Source organism: Orcinus orca, chromosome 2, assembly GCF_937001465.1.
Source record: "Orcinus orca chromosome 2, mOrcOrc1.1, whole genome shotgun sequence".
Lineage (NCBI taxonomy): Eukaryota > Metazoa > Chordata > Mammalia > Artiodactyla > Delphinidae > Orcinus > Orcinus orca.
Window position 1 is genome coordinate 117,853,034 of NC_064560.1, and position 14,942 is coordinate 117,867,975.

Sequence of the window (14,942 nt, forward strand, 5' to 3'; positions counted from 1 at the left end):
TATAAAAGTAGTACTATTTCACTATAGAAAATTTAGAAATAATAGATAAGCAAAAAACCCCAAAATTAAAAAGTCAGCCATAATCCTGCAAATGTCTAGTATTGCCAGCAAAGAAAAACTGGCCCCTGAAATCTGTACTGATTTTCCACAAACCTTACCACTGCTTTCTCTACTACTCTTTTAAATTCTATTTTAAGCATACAGAGACACAGAATATAACAAATATATGTTATTCACTCACCCAACTTTATCAAATTTTAACATTTTGCTATACCATTTCAGACCGTTTTTGTTTTTAAACAAGAAAATGTTGAAGGCATTTGAATGTTATGTTGAACATAGGTGTTGAATGTTAAACCTGCCTGTGCTTCAGAAACCACCTGGGAGCTCTGAGATTCTTGAAGCGCCTCCCACTTAGATTCCAAGTCACTAGATCGGATGTAAGGCCTGAGCCTCTGTATTGTCAAAGGGCCTCACAGGTGACTTTGACGTGCAGCCAGCATTGGGAGCTACTGGCTACCGGATCTGGATCTGAGCTGGCTGGGTATTTTTGGCACTGGGCGGCTGGGCCAGGGCTCAGTCTCTAAAAGCACCGCTTCTTAATCTCTTTAGTAGGCGCTGGGTCAGGAACTCCTTCAAGTTAAGTGATTAAAAAAAGTGTGGCTCTTCCTGGAATAATGCATATGCACACATTTTGCATATACAGACCTCAGGTTAAGAGCTTATGTTGGAGAAGGACCTACTGTGGAGCACAGGGAACTATATTCAATATCTTATAATAACCTATAATGGAAAAGAATCTGAAAAAAAGAATCATAAATATCCGTATGAATCACTTTGCAGTACACCTGAAACTAACACAACTTTGTACATCAACTGCAGTTCAATTAGAAAAAAAAAGAACTTATGTTGGAGGCATTAAACGACTGCATGAAAATCGAGGAGGTGACTCCACCCTTTTGTGGACCACGTGAAGCTCTTTCGAGGCGCGGCTCAGGCCCACCTTCAGTATGTCGCTGTCGTAGGTGTAATCGACGGCGGGGGAGATGCGCTGGGAGAAGGTCTGGGCCATAACCGTGCGGTAGGCCTTCCCGCCCACATTGGCCAGGGTGCGGTGCAGCACCTCGTGCAGCTCCGACTCCTCCATCTGGGGCGGAGGCAGCAGTTCGCTCCTGAGCAGCTCTGTGGCTGTGGGCCGCTCTGCCGGATCGTGGTTCAACAGCCAGGAGATGACAGATTTCTACAACGAAACACAAGCACCCCGGGGAAGGGTGCAGTGGAGGGTGCTCAGGGATTCTCCTGACAAGCAGTGGTTGGTTCAGGTCCAAAAGAGACACACTTCTTCCACTTAGTTGGTGCATGTTAACTGGTATTTCTGAAATCTCTGAATTTGTCATTCTCCCCACCCCCCCACCCCCACCTCCCGTAGTTCATTACGGTCACAGAATTGTGCAACAATGTAATATGAGTCTTTCTTAAAAGAGGTCCTTCTTATACTTCCCTGCCATAAAGGACCAAAAAACCCTCAACTCAACAACTACATAGAAGCAGAAGTTAGACCTTCTAAACACTGTATCTAAACTACTGTATCAAAAAAGATACAAGAACATAAAGCAAGTAGTTTTAGGTGCTTAATTTTAGTATAAACTATAACGTGTAGGAGCTTCTAGAACCCCTAAAGCAGTATAAAACAACTTTTCATTTTTCATTCTCCATTTATGTTATCTGTATTGATATCATTCCCTTGAATTCTCTTATGTTACTGGTTTATTATACCTTCACAGCTATTACCTGATTAAGCAGGGAACTATTTGAAGGCAATATAAACCTTGGAAAGGCTCCATAATGCTTCTGTAATTCTTTTGTTTACAATGAAGATTTATAAGGAGTTAGAAGGAATACCTGAGATCAGAAAATCTCAATTTTTAGATGAACCTCATTAAGCATTTTCTAATCACGTATCTTTAAAATACCCTCCCCCAAATCCCTACCCCTGGTTTTAGGCTAAAATAAAAACACAGGTAATTATTTTTCACATAAAGAAGGGAACTGACATGATATAACTTTATGAAAATTTATGTTAAATTAAACTGGTAAAAATAATATCCTATTCAGCAAAACAGACTGTATGTAATACTGCTTAATTTCTGTATGTGGCAACAACTGTGTTATACTCAGTCTACAAGCATCTTCTATGCTGCCTCCTTTCAGATAAAAAGCAACAATGTGACGTGGGAGGTGGCCGCGGCACTGGCTGTGATGCTAAGTTTATACAGCCCAAATGCAAATGCTCAAGGGTGCCCAGTAAGTCCCTGTGACAGGAGGGCAATCACTGTCGTGACAAATGGTGTGTATAGTTGCACTTGTGTCTGTGGTTTAAGTTCCTACACCACCACAGCTGCCAACATGAGGAAATAATGAATAAGACTGACCCTGTTACAGGGAAAGGCTGGGATATGAATATTTTCTTATGACACCCCAAAACATGGGGAACAACTCAGTTCGAATCAGTGGTAACAGCTAACAAAAGAAGTAGAAACACAACTCAATGTATTTTCTAATGGTTCTTCACTAATTCAATACTTGAGGCAGAATGGGTCCCTCGAGCCATAAACAAATGTCACATTAAATGCTACTGAGTTATAGGATGTTAGTGCTAATATAAATAAAGGGAACTTAATACCTTTATTTTACAGGGGAGGAAAAGTAAAGTCTAGAAGAGTTAAGTGACTTGTCCATCCAGATACATAACCAATAATCAAGAAACAGCAAATTAATGCAATATTCTAGCTAGGTTTCTGTTCTCAACATTAATAATTTAAATAAGGGATTTTGCCTTGATTATAATTGTTAAGAAGTCAGTTTAAGGAATAAACTTCTACATGACAAGAGTATTAACCATGGAAGGCTTCACTAAGACAAAAAGCCAGCATTAAGAAGAAAGGTACACCAGAAGCACTATAATAAATTCACTAATGATCCTTTCATATTAGCCCGATGCCAGTATTTGCTATGACATAAGTTACACACACACACACACACACACACACACACACACACACACACACACACACACACACATTTGTAGTATGGAAGAGAAATTATTTTGTTTTAAATTACCGTAACATCTGGCTGTCTAGTCTTCTTCTCCTTTACAATTTGAGCTACTTTACCATAAGACAGAACAAAACTGTAGTTTTAAGATATATTCTTCTTTTCTTAAAGTTCCAAGCTTTATCTAAAACAATGAGCTGTAAGAGCATTCTCTTTTTTAGAATAGCTAAGCCAAGCGTTCAAACAGTACTTCAAAAGCATGATGAACCACAAAAAAGAACCCTGTAGTTCGTTAATTTTCTCTGTCAGCCCTTGGCATTTTTATGGTGTATTTCAAGTCTAAATACATTTTAAGTACTCCATCTTTTGATATTTTTCCCCCACGTTGTTCCCATGACACAAGAGAATGAGTGGCAGAAGATTACTAATTGAAGAAGAAAAATAGTAATTAAAACCCAAGAGTGAGAACACAGTAAATAAAGCAGCAGAAAATTACCTGCTTTGTGTGCTCTCCATCATCGAAGTCTTCTGGAAACTTAGGCGAAGTAGGCTAAAAAATATATTATATTCAAATCAGCAAGTGCTTGGCAGACTGCCACAGTGGAATCATTTTATTCACCAGAGGTAAGAAAACCAAATACAGAAATGAAAATTTGCTAACAAGGGAAGATGGATGTGAAACTCATCGTGAAACCCAACGCACATCGTTCCAAGGACATTCGTATTATCTTAATACTTATTTCACCCAAATGACAGCCTAGGTGACAGAAAGCACCTCATTTGAGGACAAACTTTAAAATCTAATGGCTTCAGGGAAAGACAAAGTAGCTTTATTAAACAAACAGATTAAAAAAGGGTAGAAATACCAAACCATCAGTACCGAGTAAGAGAAAAACAACACAAAAACCTCTAGACCCAAATTTCTCACCTTTCTGGTAAATAAGACCTCAGTCATAAGGTTAACTTGGCAGTTGAGATATTCTTGAAATGAGGGAACAAACATGAATTTTAGACTAAGGAAAGGCACTTCACCAAGGACACAGTCCTCGAAGAGCATTCCAAGTCAAGGCAAGGACACAGTAATCACTTCACTTCCTCTGCTACATTACGAACACAGCTGCCCTCTGATACATTATGAACACAGCTGCCCGCTGCTACATTGTGAACACAGCTGCCCGCTGCTACATTATGAACACAGCTGCCCATGCTCTTCTGGCAGTTAGACCATTAAACTCTTTTCCAAGATATCTAGTGGAGTATTCTTAGTTACGCTGTATGTGATTTACCCTAACAGACATGCCTGCTTGGCTCTGCTCAGAAAGGAAGAGGAAGACTCTCTGTAACTCTTGCTCATGAATATGTGAATCTAAACCACCCTCACTCAAACCTTATTCTCCACTGTCATCTTAATGCCATTTCCAATAGGCATCCTGGCCCGCGCACACTAACATAAGTCCCTTTTAGTTTGTGCAATGACAGTTTAGTTTGGGACAACTGATCCTTTGGGCAAGAATCAATCCCAAGAACACACATGGAGATCTCACTGGGAAAAAAATTCAAGAGCCTGACATTTTCCCCAGACTCAGTTTACCTTCTGGTCATGGTGGTATTCTTTAGGCATTACGACACCAGGTCCATTCAGCTGGAACCTTTAATTTCTAGAGCTAAATATCCATTATCCTTATAACCAATTCCAACTGCTGTAACTATATTGATATTACGCAAAATTTTCGGATTCACCTTTTGCTTTAAAATCAAGAGTAGAGATAGCCTCATCCACCAGAGGGCAGACAGCAGAAGCAAGAACTACAATCCTGCAGCCTGTGGAACAAAAACCACATTCACAGAAAGATAGACAAGGTGAAAAGGCAGAGGGCTATGTACCAGATGAAGGAACAAGATAAAACCCCAGAAAAACAACTAAATGAAGTGGAGATAGGCAACCTTCCAGAAAAAGAATTCAGAATAATGATATGGAAAATGATCCAGGACCTTGGAAAAAGAATGGAGGCAAAGATCGAGAAGATGCAAGAAATGTTTAACAAAGACCTAGAAGAATTAAAGAACAAACAGAGATGAATACAATAACTGAAATGAAAACTACACTAGAAGGAATCAACAGCAGAATAACTGAGGCAGAAAAACGGATAAGTGACCTGGAAGACAGAATGGTGTAATTCACTGCTGTGGAACAGAATAAAGAAAAAAGAATGAAAAGAAATGAAGACAGCCTAAGAGACCTCTGGGACAACATTAAATGCAACAACACTCGCATTATAGGGGTCCCAGAAGAAGTAGAGAGAGAGAGAGGACCTGAGAAAATATTTGAAGAGATTATAGTCGAAAACTTTCCTAACATGGGAAAGGAAATAGCCACCCAAGTCCAGGAAGCGCAGCAAGTCCCACACAGGATGAATCCAAGGAGAAACACGCTGAGACACATAGTAATCAAATTGGCAAAATTAAAGACAAAGAAAAATTATTGAAAGCAGCAAGGGAAAAACGACAAATAACATACAAGGGAACTCCCATAAGGTTAACAGCTGATTTCTCAGCAGAAACTCAACAAGCCAGAAGAGAGTGGCATGATATACTTAAAGTCATGAAAGGGAAGAACCTACAACCAAGATTACTCTACCCGGCAAGGATCTCATTCAGATTTGATGGAGAAATCAAAAGCTTAACAGACAAGCAAAAGCTAAGAGAATTCAGCACCACCAAACCAGTCCTACAACAAATGCTAAAGGAACTTCTCTAAGTGGGAAACACAAGAGAAGAAATGGATCTAAAAAAACAAACCCAAAACAATTAAGAAAATGGTCATAAGAACATACATATCGATAATTACCTTAAATGTGAATGGATTAAATGCTCCAACCAAAAGACACAGGCTTGCTGAATGGATACAAAAACACGACCCATAGATGTGCTGTCTACAAGAGACCCATTTCAAACCTAGGGACACATACAGACTGCAAGTGAGGGGATGGAAAAAGATATTCCATGCAAATGGAAATCAAAAGAAAATTGGAGTAGCAATACTCATACCAGATAAAACAGACTTTAAAATAAAGAATGTTACAAGAGACAAGGACACTACATAATGATCAAGGGATCAATCCAAAAAGAAGATATAACAATTATAAACATATATGCACCCAACATAGGAGCACCTCAATACATAAGGCAACTGCTGACAGCTATAGAAGAAGAAATCAACAGTAACAAAATAATAGTGGAGGACTTTAACACCTCACTTACACCAATGGACAGCTCATCCAAAATGAAAATAAATAAGGAAACAGAAACTTTAAATGACACAATAGACCAGATAGATTTAATTGATATTTATAGGACATTCCATCCAAAAACAGCAGATTACACTTTCTTCTCAAGTGCGCATGGAACACTCTCCAGGATAGATCATATCTTGGGTCACAAATCAAGCCTCAGTAAATTTAAGAAAACTGAAATCATATCAAGCATCTTTTCTGACCACAGCACTATGAGATTAGAAATCAATTACATGGAAAAAAACGGAAAAAACACAAACACATGGAGGCTAAACAATACATTACTAAATAACCAAGAGATCACTGAAGAAATCAAAGAGGAAATCAAAAAATACCTACAGACAAATGACAATGAAAGCATGACGATCCAAAACCTATGGGATGCAGCAAAAGCAGTTCTAAGAGGGAAGTTTATAGCTATACAAGCCTACCTCAAGAAACAAGAAAAATCTCAAATAAACAATCTAACCTTACACCTAAAGGAACTAGACAAAGAAGAACAAACAAAACCCAAAGTTAGCAGAAGTAAAGAAATCATAAAGATCAGAGCAGAAATAAAGGAAATAGAAACAAAGAAAACAATAGCAAAGATCAATAAAACTAAAAGCTGGTTCTTTGAGAAGATAAACAGAATTGATAAACCATTAGCCAGACTCATCAAGAAAAAAAGGGAGAGGACTCAAATCAATAAAATTAGAAATGAAAAAGGAGAAGCTACAACAGACACCACAGAAATATAAAGCATCCTAAGAGACTACTACAAGCAACTCTATGCCAATAAAACGGACAACCTGGAAGAAATGGACAAATTCTTAGAAAGGTATAACCTTCCAAGACTGAACCAGGAAGAAAGAGAAAATATGAACAGACCAATCACAAGTAATGAAATTGAAACCGTGATTAAAAATCTTCTAACAAATAAACTCCAGGATCGGACAACTTCACAGGTGAATTCTATCAAACATTTAGAGAAGAGCTTACACCTATCCTTCTCAAACTCTTCCAACAACTGCAGAGGAAGGAACACTCCCAAACTCATTCTATGAGGCCACCAGCACCCTGATACCAAAACAAGACAAAGATACTACAAAAAAAGAAAATTACAGACCAATATCACTGATGAATATAGATGCAAAAATCCTCAACAAAATACTAGCAAACAGAATCCAACAACACATTAAAAAGATCATACACCATGATCAAGTGGGATTTATCCCAGGGATGCAAGGATTCTTCAATATACACAAATCAATCAATGTGATACACCATATTAACATATTGAAGAAGAAAAACCATATGATCATCTCAATAGATGCAGAAAAAGCTTTTGACAAAATTAACACCTATTTACGATAAAAACTCTCCAGAAAGTGGGCATAGAGGGAACCTACCTCAACATAATAAAGGCCATATATGACAAACCCACAGCAAACATCATTCTCAATGGTGAAAAACTGAAACCATTTCCTCTAAGATCAGGAACAAGACAAGGATGTCCACTCTCACCACTATTATTCAACATAGTTTTGGAAGTCCCAGACACAGCAATCAGAGAAAAAAATGAATAAAAGGAATACAAATTGGAAAAGAAGAAGTAAAACTGTCACTGTTTGCAGATGACATGATACTATACATAGAGAATCCTAAAGATGCCACCAGAAAACTACTAGAGCTAATCAATGAATTTGGTAAAGTTGCAGGATACAAAATTAATTCACAGAAATCTCTTGCATTCCTATACACTAATGATGAAAAATCTAAAAGAGAAATTAAGAGAAAACTCCCATTTACCACTGCAACAAAAAGAATAAAATACCTAGGAATAAACCTACCTAGGGAGACAAAAGACCTGTATGTAGAAAACTATAAGACACTGTTGAAAGAAATTAAAGATGATACAAACAGATGGAGAGATATACCGTGTTCTTGGATTGGAAGAATCAACATTGTGAAAATGACTATACTACCCAAAGCAATCTACAGATTCGATGCAATCCCTATCAAATTACCAATGGCACTTTCTACAGAACTAGAACAAAAAATCTTAAAATTTGTATGGAGACACTAAAGACCCCAAATATCAAAGCAGTCTTGAGGGAAAAAACCAGAGCTGGAGGAATCAGACTACCTGACTTCAGACTATACTACAAAGCTGCAGTAATCAAGACAATATGGTACTGGCACAAAAACAGAAACATAGAACAATGGAACAAGATAGAAAGCCAGAGATAAACCCAGGCACCTATGGTCAACTAATCTATGACAAAGGAGGCAAGGATATACAATGGAGAAAAGACAGTCTCTTCAATAAGTGGTGCTGGGAAAACTGGACAGCTACATGTAAAAGAATGAAATTAGAACACTCCCTAACACCATACACAAAAATAAACTCAAAATGGATTAGAGACCTAAATGTAAGACTGGACACTATAAAACTCTTAGAGGAAAACATAGGAAGAACACTCTTTGACATAAATCACAGCAAGATCTTTTATGATCCACCTCCTAGAGTAATGGAAATAAAAACAAAAATAAACAAATGGGACCTAATGAAACTTAAAAGCTTTTGCACAGCAAAGGAAACCATAAACAAGACGAAAATACAACCCTCAGAATGGGAGAAAATATTTGCAAATGAATCAATGGACAAAGGATTAATCCCCAAAATATATTAACAGCTCATGCAGCTCAATATTAAAGAAACAAACAATCCAATCCACAAATGGGCAAAAGACCTAAATAGACATTTCTCCAAAGAAGACATACAGATGGCCAGCACATGAAAAGCTGCTCAACATCACTAATTATTAGAAATGCAAATCAAAACTACAATGAGGTATTACCTCACACCATTTAGAATGGGCATCATCAGAAAATCTACAAACAACAAATTCTGGAGAGGGTGTGGAGAAAAGGGAACCTTCTTGCACTGTTGGTGGGAATGTAAATTGATACAGCTACTATGGAGAACAGTATGGAGGTTCCTTAAAAAACTAAAAATAGAATTACCATATGACCCAGCAAGCCCACTACTGGGCATACACCCAGAGAAAACCATAATTCAAAAAGAGACATGCACCCCAACGTTCATTGCAGCACTATTTACAATAGCCAGGTCATGGAAGCAACCTAGATGCCCATCGACAGACGAATGGATAAAGAAGTTGTGGTAAATATATACAATGGAATATTGCTCAGCCATAAAAAGGAATAAAATTGAGTCATTTGTTGAGATGTGGATGGATCTAGAGACTGTCATACAGAGTGAGGTAAGTCAGAAAGAGAAAAACAAATACCGTATATTAACGCATGTATGTGGAACCTAGAAAAATGGTACAGATGAACCAGTCTGCAGGGCAGAAGTTGAGACAGAGATGTAGAGAACAAACATATGGACACCAAGGGGGAAAAAAGAGGGGGGGTGGGGATGATGGTGTGCTAAATTGGGTGATTGGGATTGACATGTATACACTGATGTGTATAAAATTGATGACTAATAAGAACCTGCTGTATAAAAAAAATACATAAAATGAAATTAAAAAGAAAATCAAGAGTAATCTCAAAATATTTTTCAAAAGGATAACCTAGCAATATCTTCAAGTATGATTACAAAAATAAATAAAACTGGGGTAAGTTTCTTATCATGTAAGTGCATAAGCAGAGGTGGATTTCCATTTACTAGAAATATAGAAAATTATAGTAGGACCACTTCTTTCTATATTATAAATACCAGAAAAATACCCTGCATCAAATTCTGATGTCTATGCTAAGATTCAGGTTACTGGAAACTGAGGCATTAAAACATCTGATACATACATCTCTGAGTTGGTTGAGAACAAAGATCCTTTCTGAGGCTGTGACCATGGGATGATAGCACATCTCAAAGAAGATAATTCCCAGGCTGAAGAGATCCACTTTCTGAGGAGGAAAAAGAATTTTATTTAGAGCCTAGATATGAAAGCATAATCCACTAGGGAATTATAGGATGAGCACTTAGTTGGGATGTTTGCATAAGTGAAAATAGGCCACGCTAGAAAAAAATTCGCTTTGTTCTAAAAAAAAATTATAGGTGTAAAATACAGACGAGAGACATATTTATCTTTAGATGATAAAATATATTTGGCATGACTTCAATGTTTTTCTTAACAATTAATTGTAACTGGTTTAGCTATACACATAGACATAGATAACCACTGGCCACACACTGAGGATAATCACTACAGAGCAAGGACAACCGAGATCTGTTGAAAGAATTTGCTTTGCATCTTTCTAATCATTGCAAAAGGGAAACACAGACTGCACTCTGCAGCTGATAGCAAAGGTCAGCTACTGACTTCAAAGCCATACCAACGAGGTCAGAAGCACAGCACAACAGAAATATCGTGATGACTCCTAACAAAATATGGAAGTGTAAGTAAAGAAGGTAAAAGGGCAAGTCAGTGCAGAGTCTCAGGTAGGGAGCTGTCGAGGGGAAGAAGGAGGTCAGAAGGCCCTGTGGCTGCGGCAGCTGAGCACAACCCGGCTCAGCAGGAGACTGCTTGTGGTGAACTGCACACAGGCACAGGAGCCACTTTCAAGGAAAACGTCAATGAATTTGGACTCAAGGATTAGTAGGAGAGCCTCTGCAACCAGTGACCTCCAAAGTCTTAAAAACAAACATTCATTATGTCATTTCCTACACATGTTAGCTGTAGAAAAATGTACATACTGAACGGAACATACCGAAAAGCACCAAGAATACAATAGCAACTACCCATAATCCCACTGCTTAAGGATATTTACAATTGATGGCTAAGATACGCCCTTTTGGTGGTTTTTCTTAAATGTCTACACACACACACACACACACACACACACACACACACACACACACACACTATAAAACTAGAACCACACTGTCGTTTGTAACTTTTATTCCCTTACTTTAGCAAGAATATTTTTATACTATAATGTCATTTTTCTAAAACCGGCCTCTAATATTTTAATGACATATTCAATTACGTGGATGTCCCATAATTTATTTAACCAGTTTCCTATTTTTTTATTTTTTTAATTTTATTTTTTTGCGGTACGCGGGCCTCTCACTGTTGTGGCCTCTCCCATTGCGGAGCACAGGCTCCGGACGCGCAGGCTCAGCAGCCATGGCTCACAGGCCCAGCCGCTCCGCGGCATGTTGGATCTTCCCGGACCGGGGAGCGAACCCGTGTCCCCTGCATCGGCAGACGGACTCTCAACCACTGCACCACCAGGGAAGCCCAGTTCCCTATTTTTTAAATGCTTGTTATTTTTCATTGTTATAAACAATGCTGTGACAAACCCCTTTTACACCAGTCTTTTTGAATGTCCCTGGTTGTTTCCTTAGGATACGTTTCAAAAGGTGGATGTGCTGGGCCAAAGGGTAAGGTCCTTTTAAGGATTTCATTATACTCTTACAAACCAAATGCAGAAAGATGACACTAAAGGTGCCTCCCCCTCCCTCAGGGTGGGCGTGTCCATCTCCACACACCCTCACCGAGTATTTGGAGGTCTGCTTCAACTCTGTCACTACCCAGCGCTCCCTGTCTGAACCAAAACCCAGGCTTCAGTTGCCACTGCTAGCTTGAAAATATGCTTTAATGTGAATTGCGTGCCTCACGTATTTTAAAAATTTAGCTCTATGGTCTTGCCCGAAGTGATCTCATCCAGTCTCATGGCTTTAAATCCCATCTGTGTGCTAGTGGCTCTCAAGTTTATACCTCTGACTCTGATCTTTCTTCTGAACTCAAGTCTTGAGTCCCTAACAGTCGACTGGAGCTCTCTAATTGGATTTCTCAACAGGCATTTCAAATTAAACATGCCCTAGACGGAGTATTCCTGCCGTCTTCTCCTCCATCTCCCAGGTCCTTCCTCATGGTTACTCAGCTCAGTCAACTACCCTTTCCCCAGCCACTCGAGGCAGAAACCTGAGCACTGTCCTGTTTTCCTTTCTTTTCCTCACCCAACACCCACTCCATTAGGAAAACCTGTCAATTCCCCTCCAACATGTATTTCATATCTGCACACTTCTCCCTGTCTCTACTGCCACCACTCTGGTCCCAGCTCAGCCGTCCCACCTGGACTCCTGCCAAGCCTCCGGCAGCAGCTAGAGTGAACTCTCTCGCTCAAGATCCTTCAGGCGCTGCCTGTGCACATCCCTCATCATGGCTAAGCTGGCCCTGCATCATCTGACCCTGGCCTTCCCTTCAGCTTTGCTTCATGCCTCTCGCCCTCATAGCCCTCACCACGCTGCAGCCACACTGACCTTCTCTCTGACTGTCCTAAGTGAGCCACGCTACCTCTCACCCACAGTCTTCTCTCTGTGCATGCTATTTCCTCTGTTTACCCCTCTTCTCTCCCAGCCACGCTCCAGCCCCCAACTTTGCATGGCTTCTCCCTGCTTTCCTCCTTTATCCTGAAACCCATCCTCTTGGGGAGGCTTTCTCTAGTCAGTTGACCTAAAGATGATGTCTTTTACTGTTCTCTGGTCACTGGACTCCATTTCCTTTCTTCTTAGTTCCTACAGAGTTTGTGATTTAAAAATTTTTTGTTTACTGTCTGTTTCATCCACCATCATCCACCAATGGACAAGCTCCCGGAGGGCTGGAATAAGATGTCTTATTACTTGATTGCCTTGTTCCCTGTGTTCCCGGGGCCTGGCCCAGGACCAGTTAGTTCAAATCTGCTTTAGATGGATGGAGGGACTGTAAGCTCCTTGGCAACAACAGTGCCAGCTTCAGTCACTGTCCTTGGGCATCACGTGTCCTATTTGGAGCAGTCGCTCAATAGACATGTGGATATATATTGAGTGAACGAATGTTCCTGACTATTTCAGCTGGTAACTAAACCCCAAATGCTGTAATCTTGATATTCTTACTATTATCTCTCTCTTGAGATCTTTCCTTTCCCCCAAAAACCTTCCTCTTTACCTGGTTATATGCAGATTTGGTGCTGCCTTGGACCTCTGGGCTTACATATAAAGCAGTGCCAACCATCCCAGTCAAATGACCTGCATGGAAGAAGGCAGAGGGAAGGATTTCCAATAACAGGACTTAGAGATAAGGCCAATTTTTAACAAAACAAAACAAAAAAAGTTTCTTAAGAGACATGGTCTGTTAATTGTTTACACTATTCACACGAAGAAGCAGCATGCATTTCACCAAGCTATTAACCCTAAATCGTAGATGGCCACACACTTTGTTCCACACAGGATGGCTTTGCTGTGGTAAAGGGTCAGTGCCAGGCAGGAAGACCCCAGATGGTCCAGGTCATGAGGCAACCTCCTATTACTACCTGGGGTCAAAGTATAACTGCCTACCCAGAGGAGTAAATTATTCTAATTGAAGGTCTAATTTCTTAGACTTCTGAAGAACAATCTATATAGTGAAAAGGGGAAAAAATTAAAGCATTTTCATAATTTTGTTAATTTAATGAATAATTATATTTTGCTTTAGAATAAAATCTTTACAAATGAAAAAAAAGTTTCACTTTGAGAAATCTTATTCTGTACTGCATATTTAAAATTTTCCTGGACTTCCCTGGTGGTCCAGTGGTTAAGACTCTGCACTTCCACTGCAGGGGGCACGGGTTTCAACCCCGGTCGGGGAACTAAGATTCCCACACGCTGCACGGTGCGCTCCCCGCCAAAAAAACAATAATAAAATGAAATTTTCCTAAGAGGGTGGATCTTATGCTAAGTGTTCTTATCACAAAATTAATAATAATAGTAATAATAAATAAGAGGGCAGGAAGAAACTTGGAGGTGATGGATATGTTTACGGCATAGATTGTGGTGATGCTTTCTTAGGTGTGTATGTACCTCTAAACTCCTCAGGTTATATACGTTACATAGGTAAAGTTTTTGTATGTTAAAAAAAGATAAAAGAGGAAAAAAGAAATTTTGTGGATTGCTTGTTAACACACAACTTAAATATACAGTCTCCTGGATTTACCTGAAGGGTCTGATTTAATCAAGTGATCTCCTGATGTATCATCTTGTTTGCCGTCAGCCTAAAAATTCAAGTAAGCCAAATAACAAATTAAAATGTTATATTATTTCACAGGAATGGATTATCATTTCTAAATGAAGACTGACTGAAAAATATTACACAGAAACCAAAATAACTATAATAATGCTTTTCTGAGCTTTAAATTTTTTTTTAGTTTAGTTAGCCTACTAATGCAGGTCTCACTGGAAACCCCAATGAAATCAAGGAGAAGGGCAATTCACTGTAGAACTCCTTCGTGGCAGAACCCCCTGAAAACTTACCTAAACTAATTTATTTTCGTATTTCAAATGCCAAAACAGAATCTATTTACTGGGAAGAGTAAAGGTATATTAATAACAACAAACTCACTTTCTAACTTTTCTAATTTTTCCACTGGGTCAATTTTTACTCTTCTTTCCTAGAGGCTGGTCACCAAATCTGTTCCACTGTCACTGCTAATACCTCTTAGGTAGCCTCCCTTCTTCCACTACCTCTGTGACAGCATTCCCCTAAAATCACTATTTTTCTGACATCTCTCCACAGATTCCTATCACGAGCACTGCCATCAATAACAAGAGCTCTAATACTCGTA

General features: G+C 39.1%; 1 protein-coding gene and 1 long non-coding RNA gene across 6 annotated transcripts in view; one reads left to right on the forward strand and one right to left on the reverse strand.

Annotated features, from left to right (window-relative positions):
- Positions 1-14,942, reverse strand: part of EIF2AK4 (eukaryotic translation initiation factor 2 alpha kinase 4) — a 115,688-nt gene that overhangs the window by 31,290 nt on the left and 69,456 nt on the right. For all 5 annotated transcript variants that reach the window (XM_049705510.1, XM_049705509.1, XM_049705511.1 and 2 more), the window contains 5 exons: positions 14,315-14,372; positions 13,292-13,371; positions 10,164-10,265; positions 3,551-3,604; positions 1,004-1,240 (listed from right to left, as the gene is read on the reverse strand). In XM_049705510.1, the coding sequence (XP_049561467.1) occupies positions 1,004-1,240; positions 3,551-3,604; positions 10,164-10,265; positions 13,292-13,371; positions 14,315-14,372 (531 nt within the window). The remainder of the gene's footprint in view (positions 1-1,003; positions 1,241-3,550; positions 3,605-10,163; positions 10,266-13,291; positions 13,372-14,314; positions 14,373-14,942) is intronic.
- The window catches only part of LOC125963412 (uncharacterized), a 57,383-nt gene that overhangs the window by 17,886 nt on the left and 24,555 nt on the right, over positions 1-14,942 (forward strand). The gene's annotated exons all lie outside the window — the stretch shown is intronic.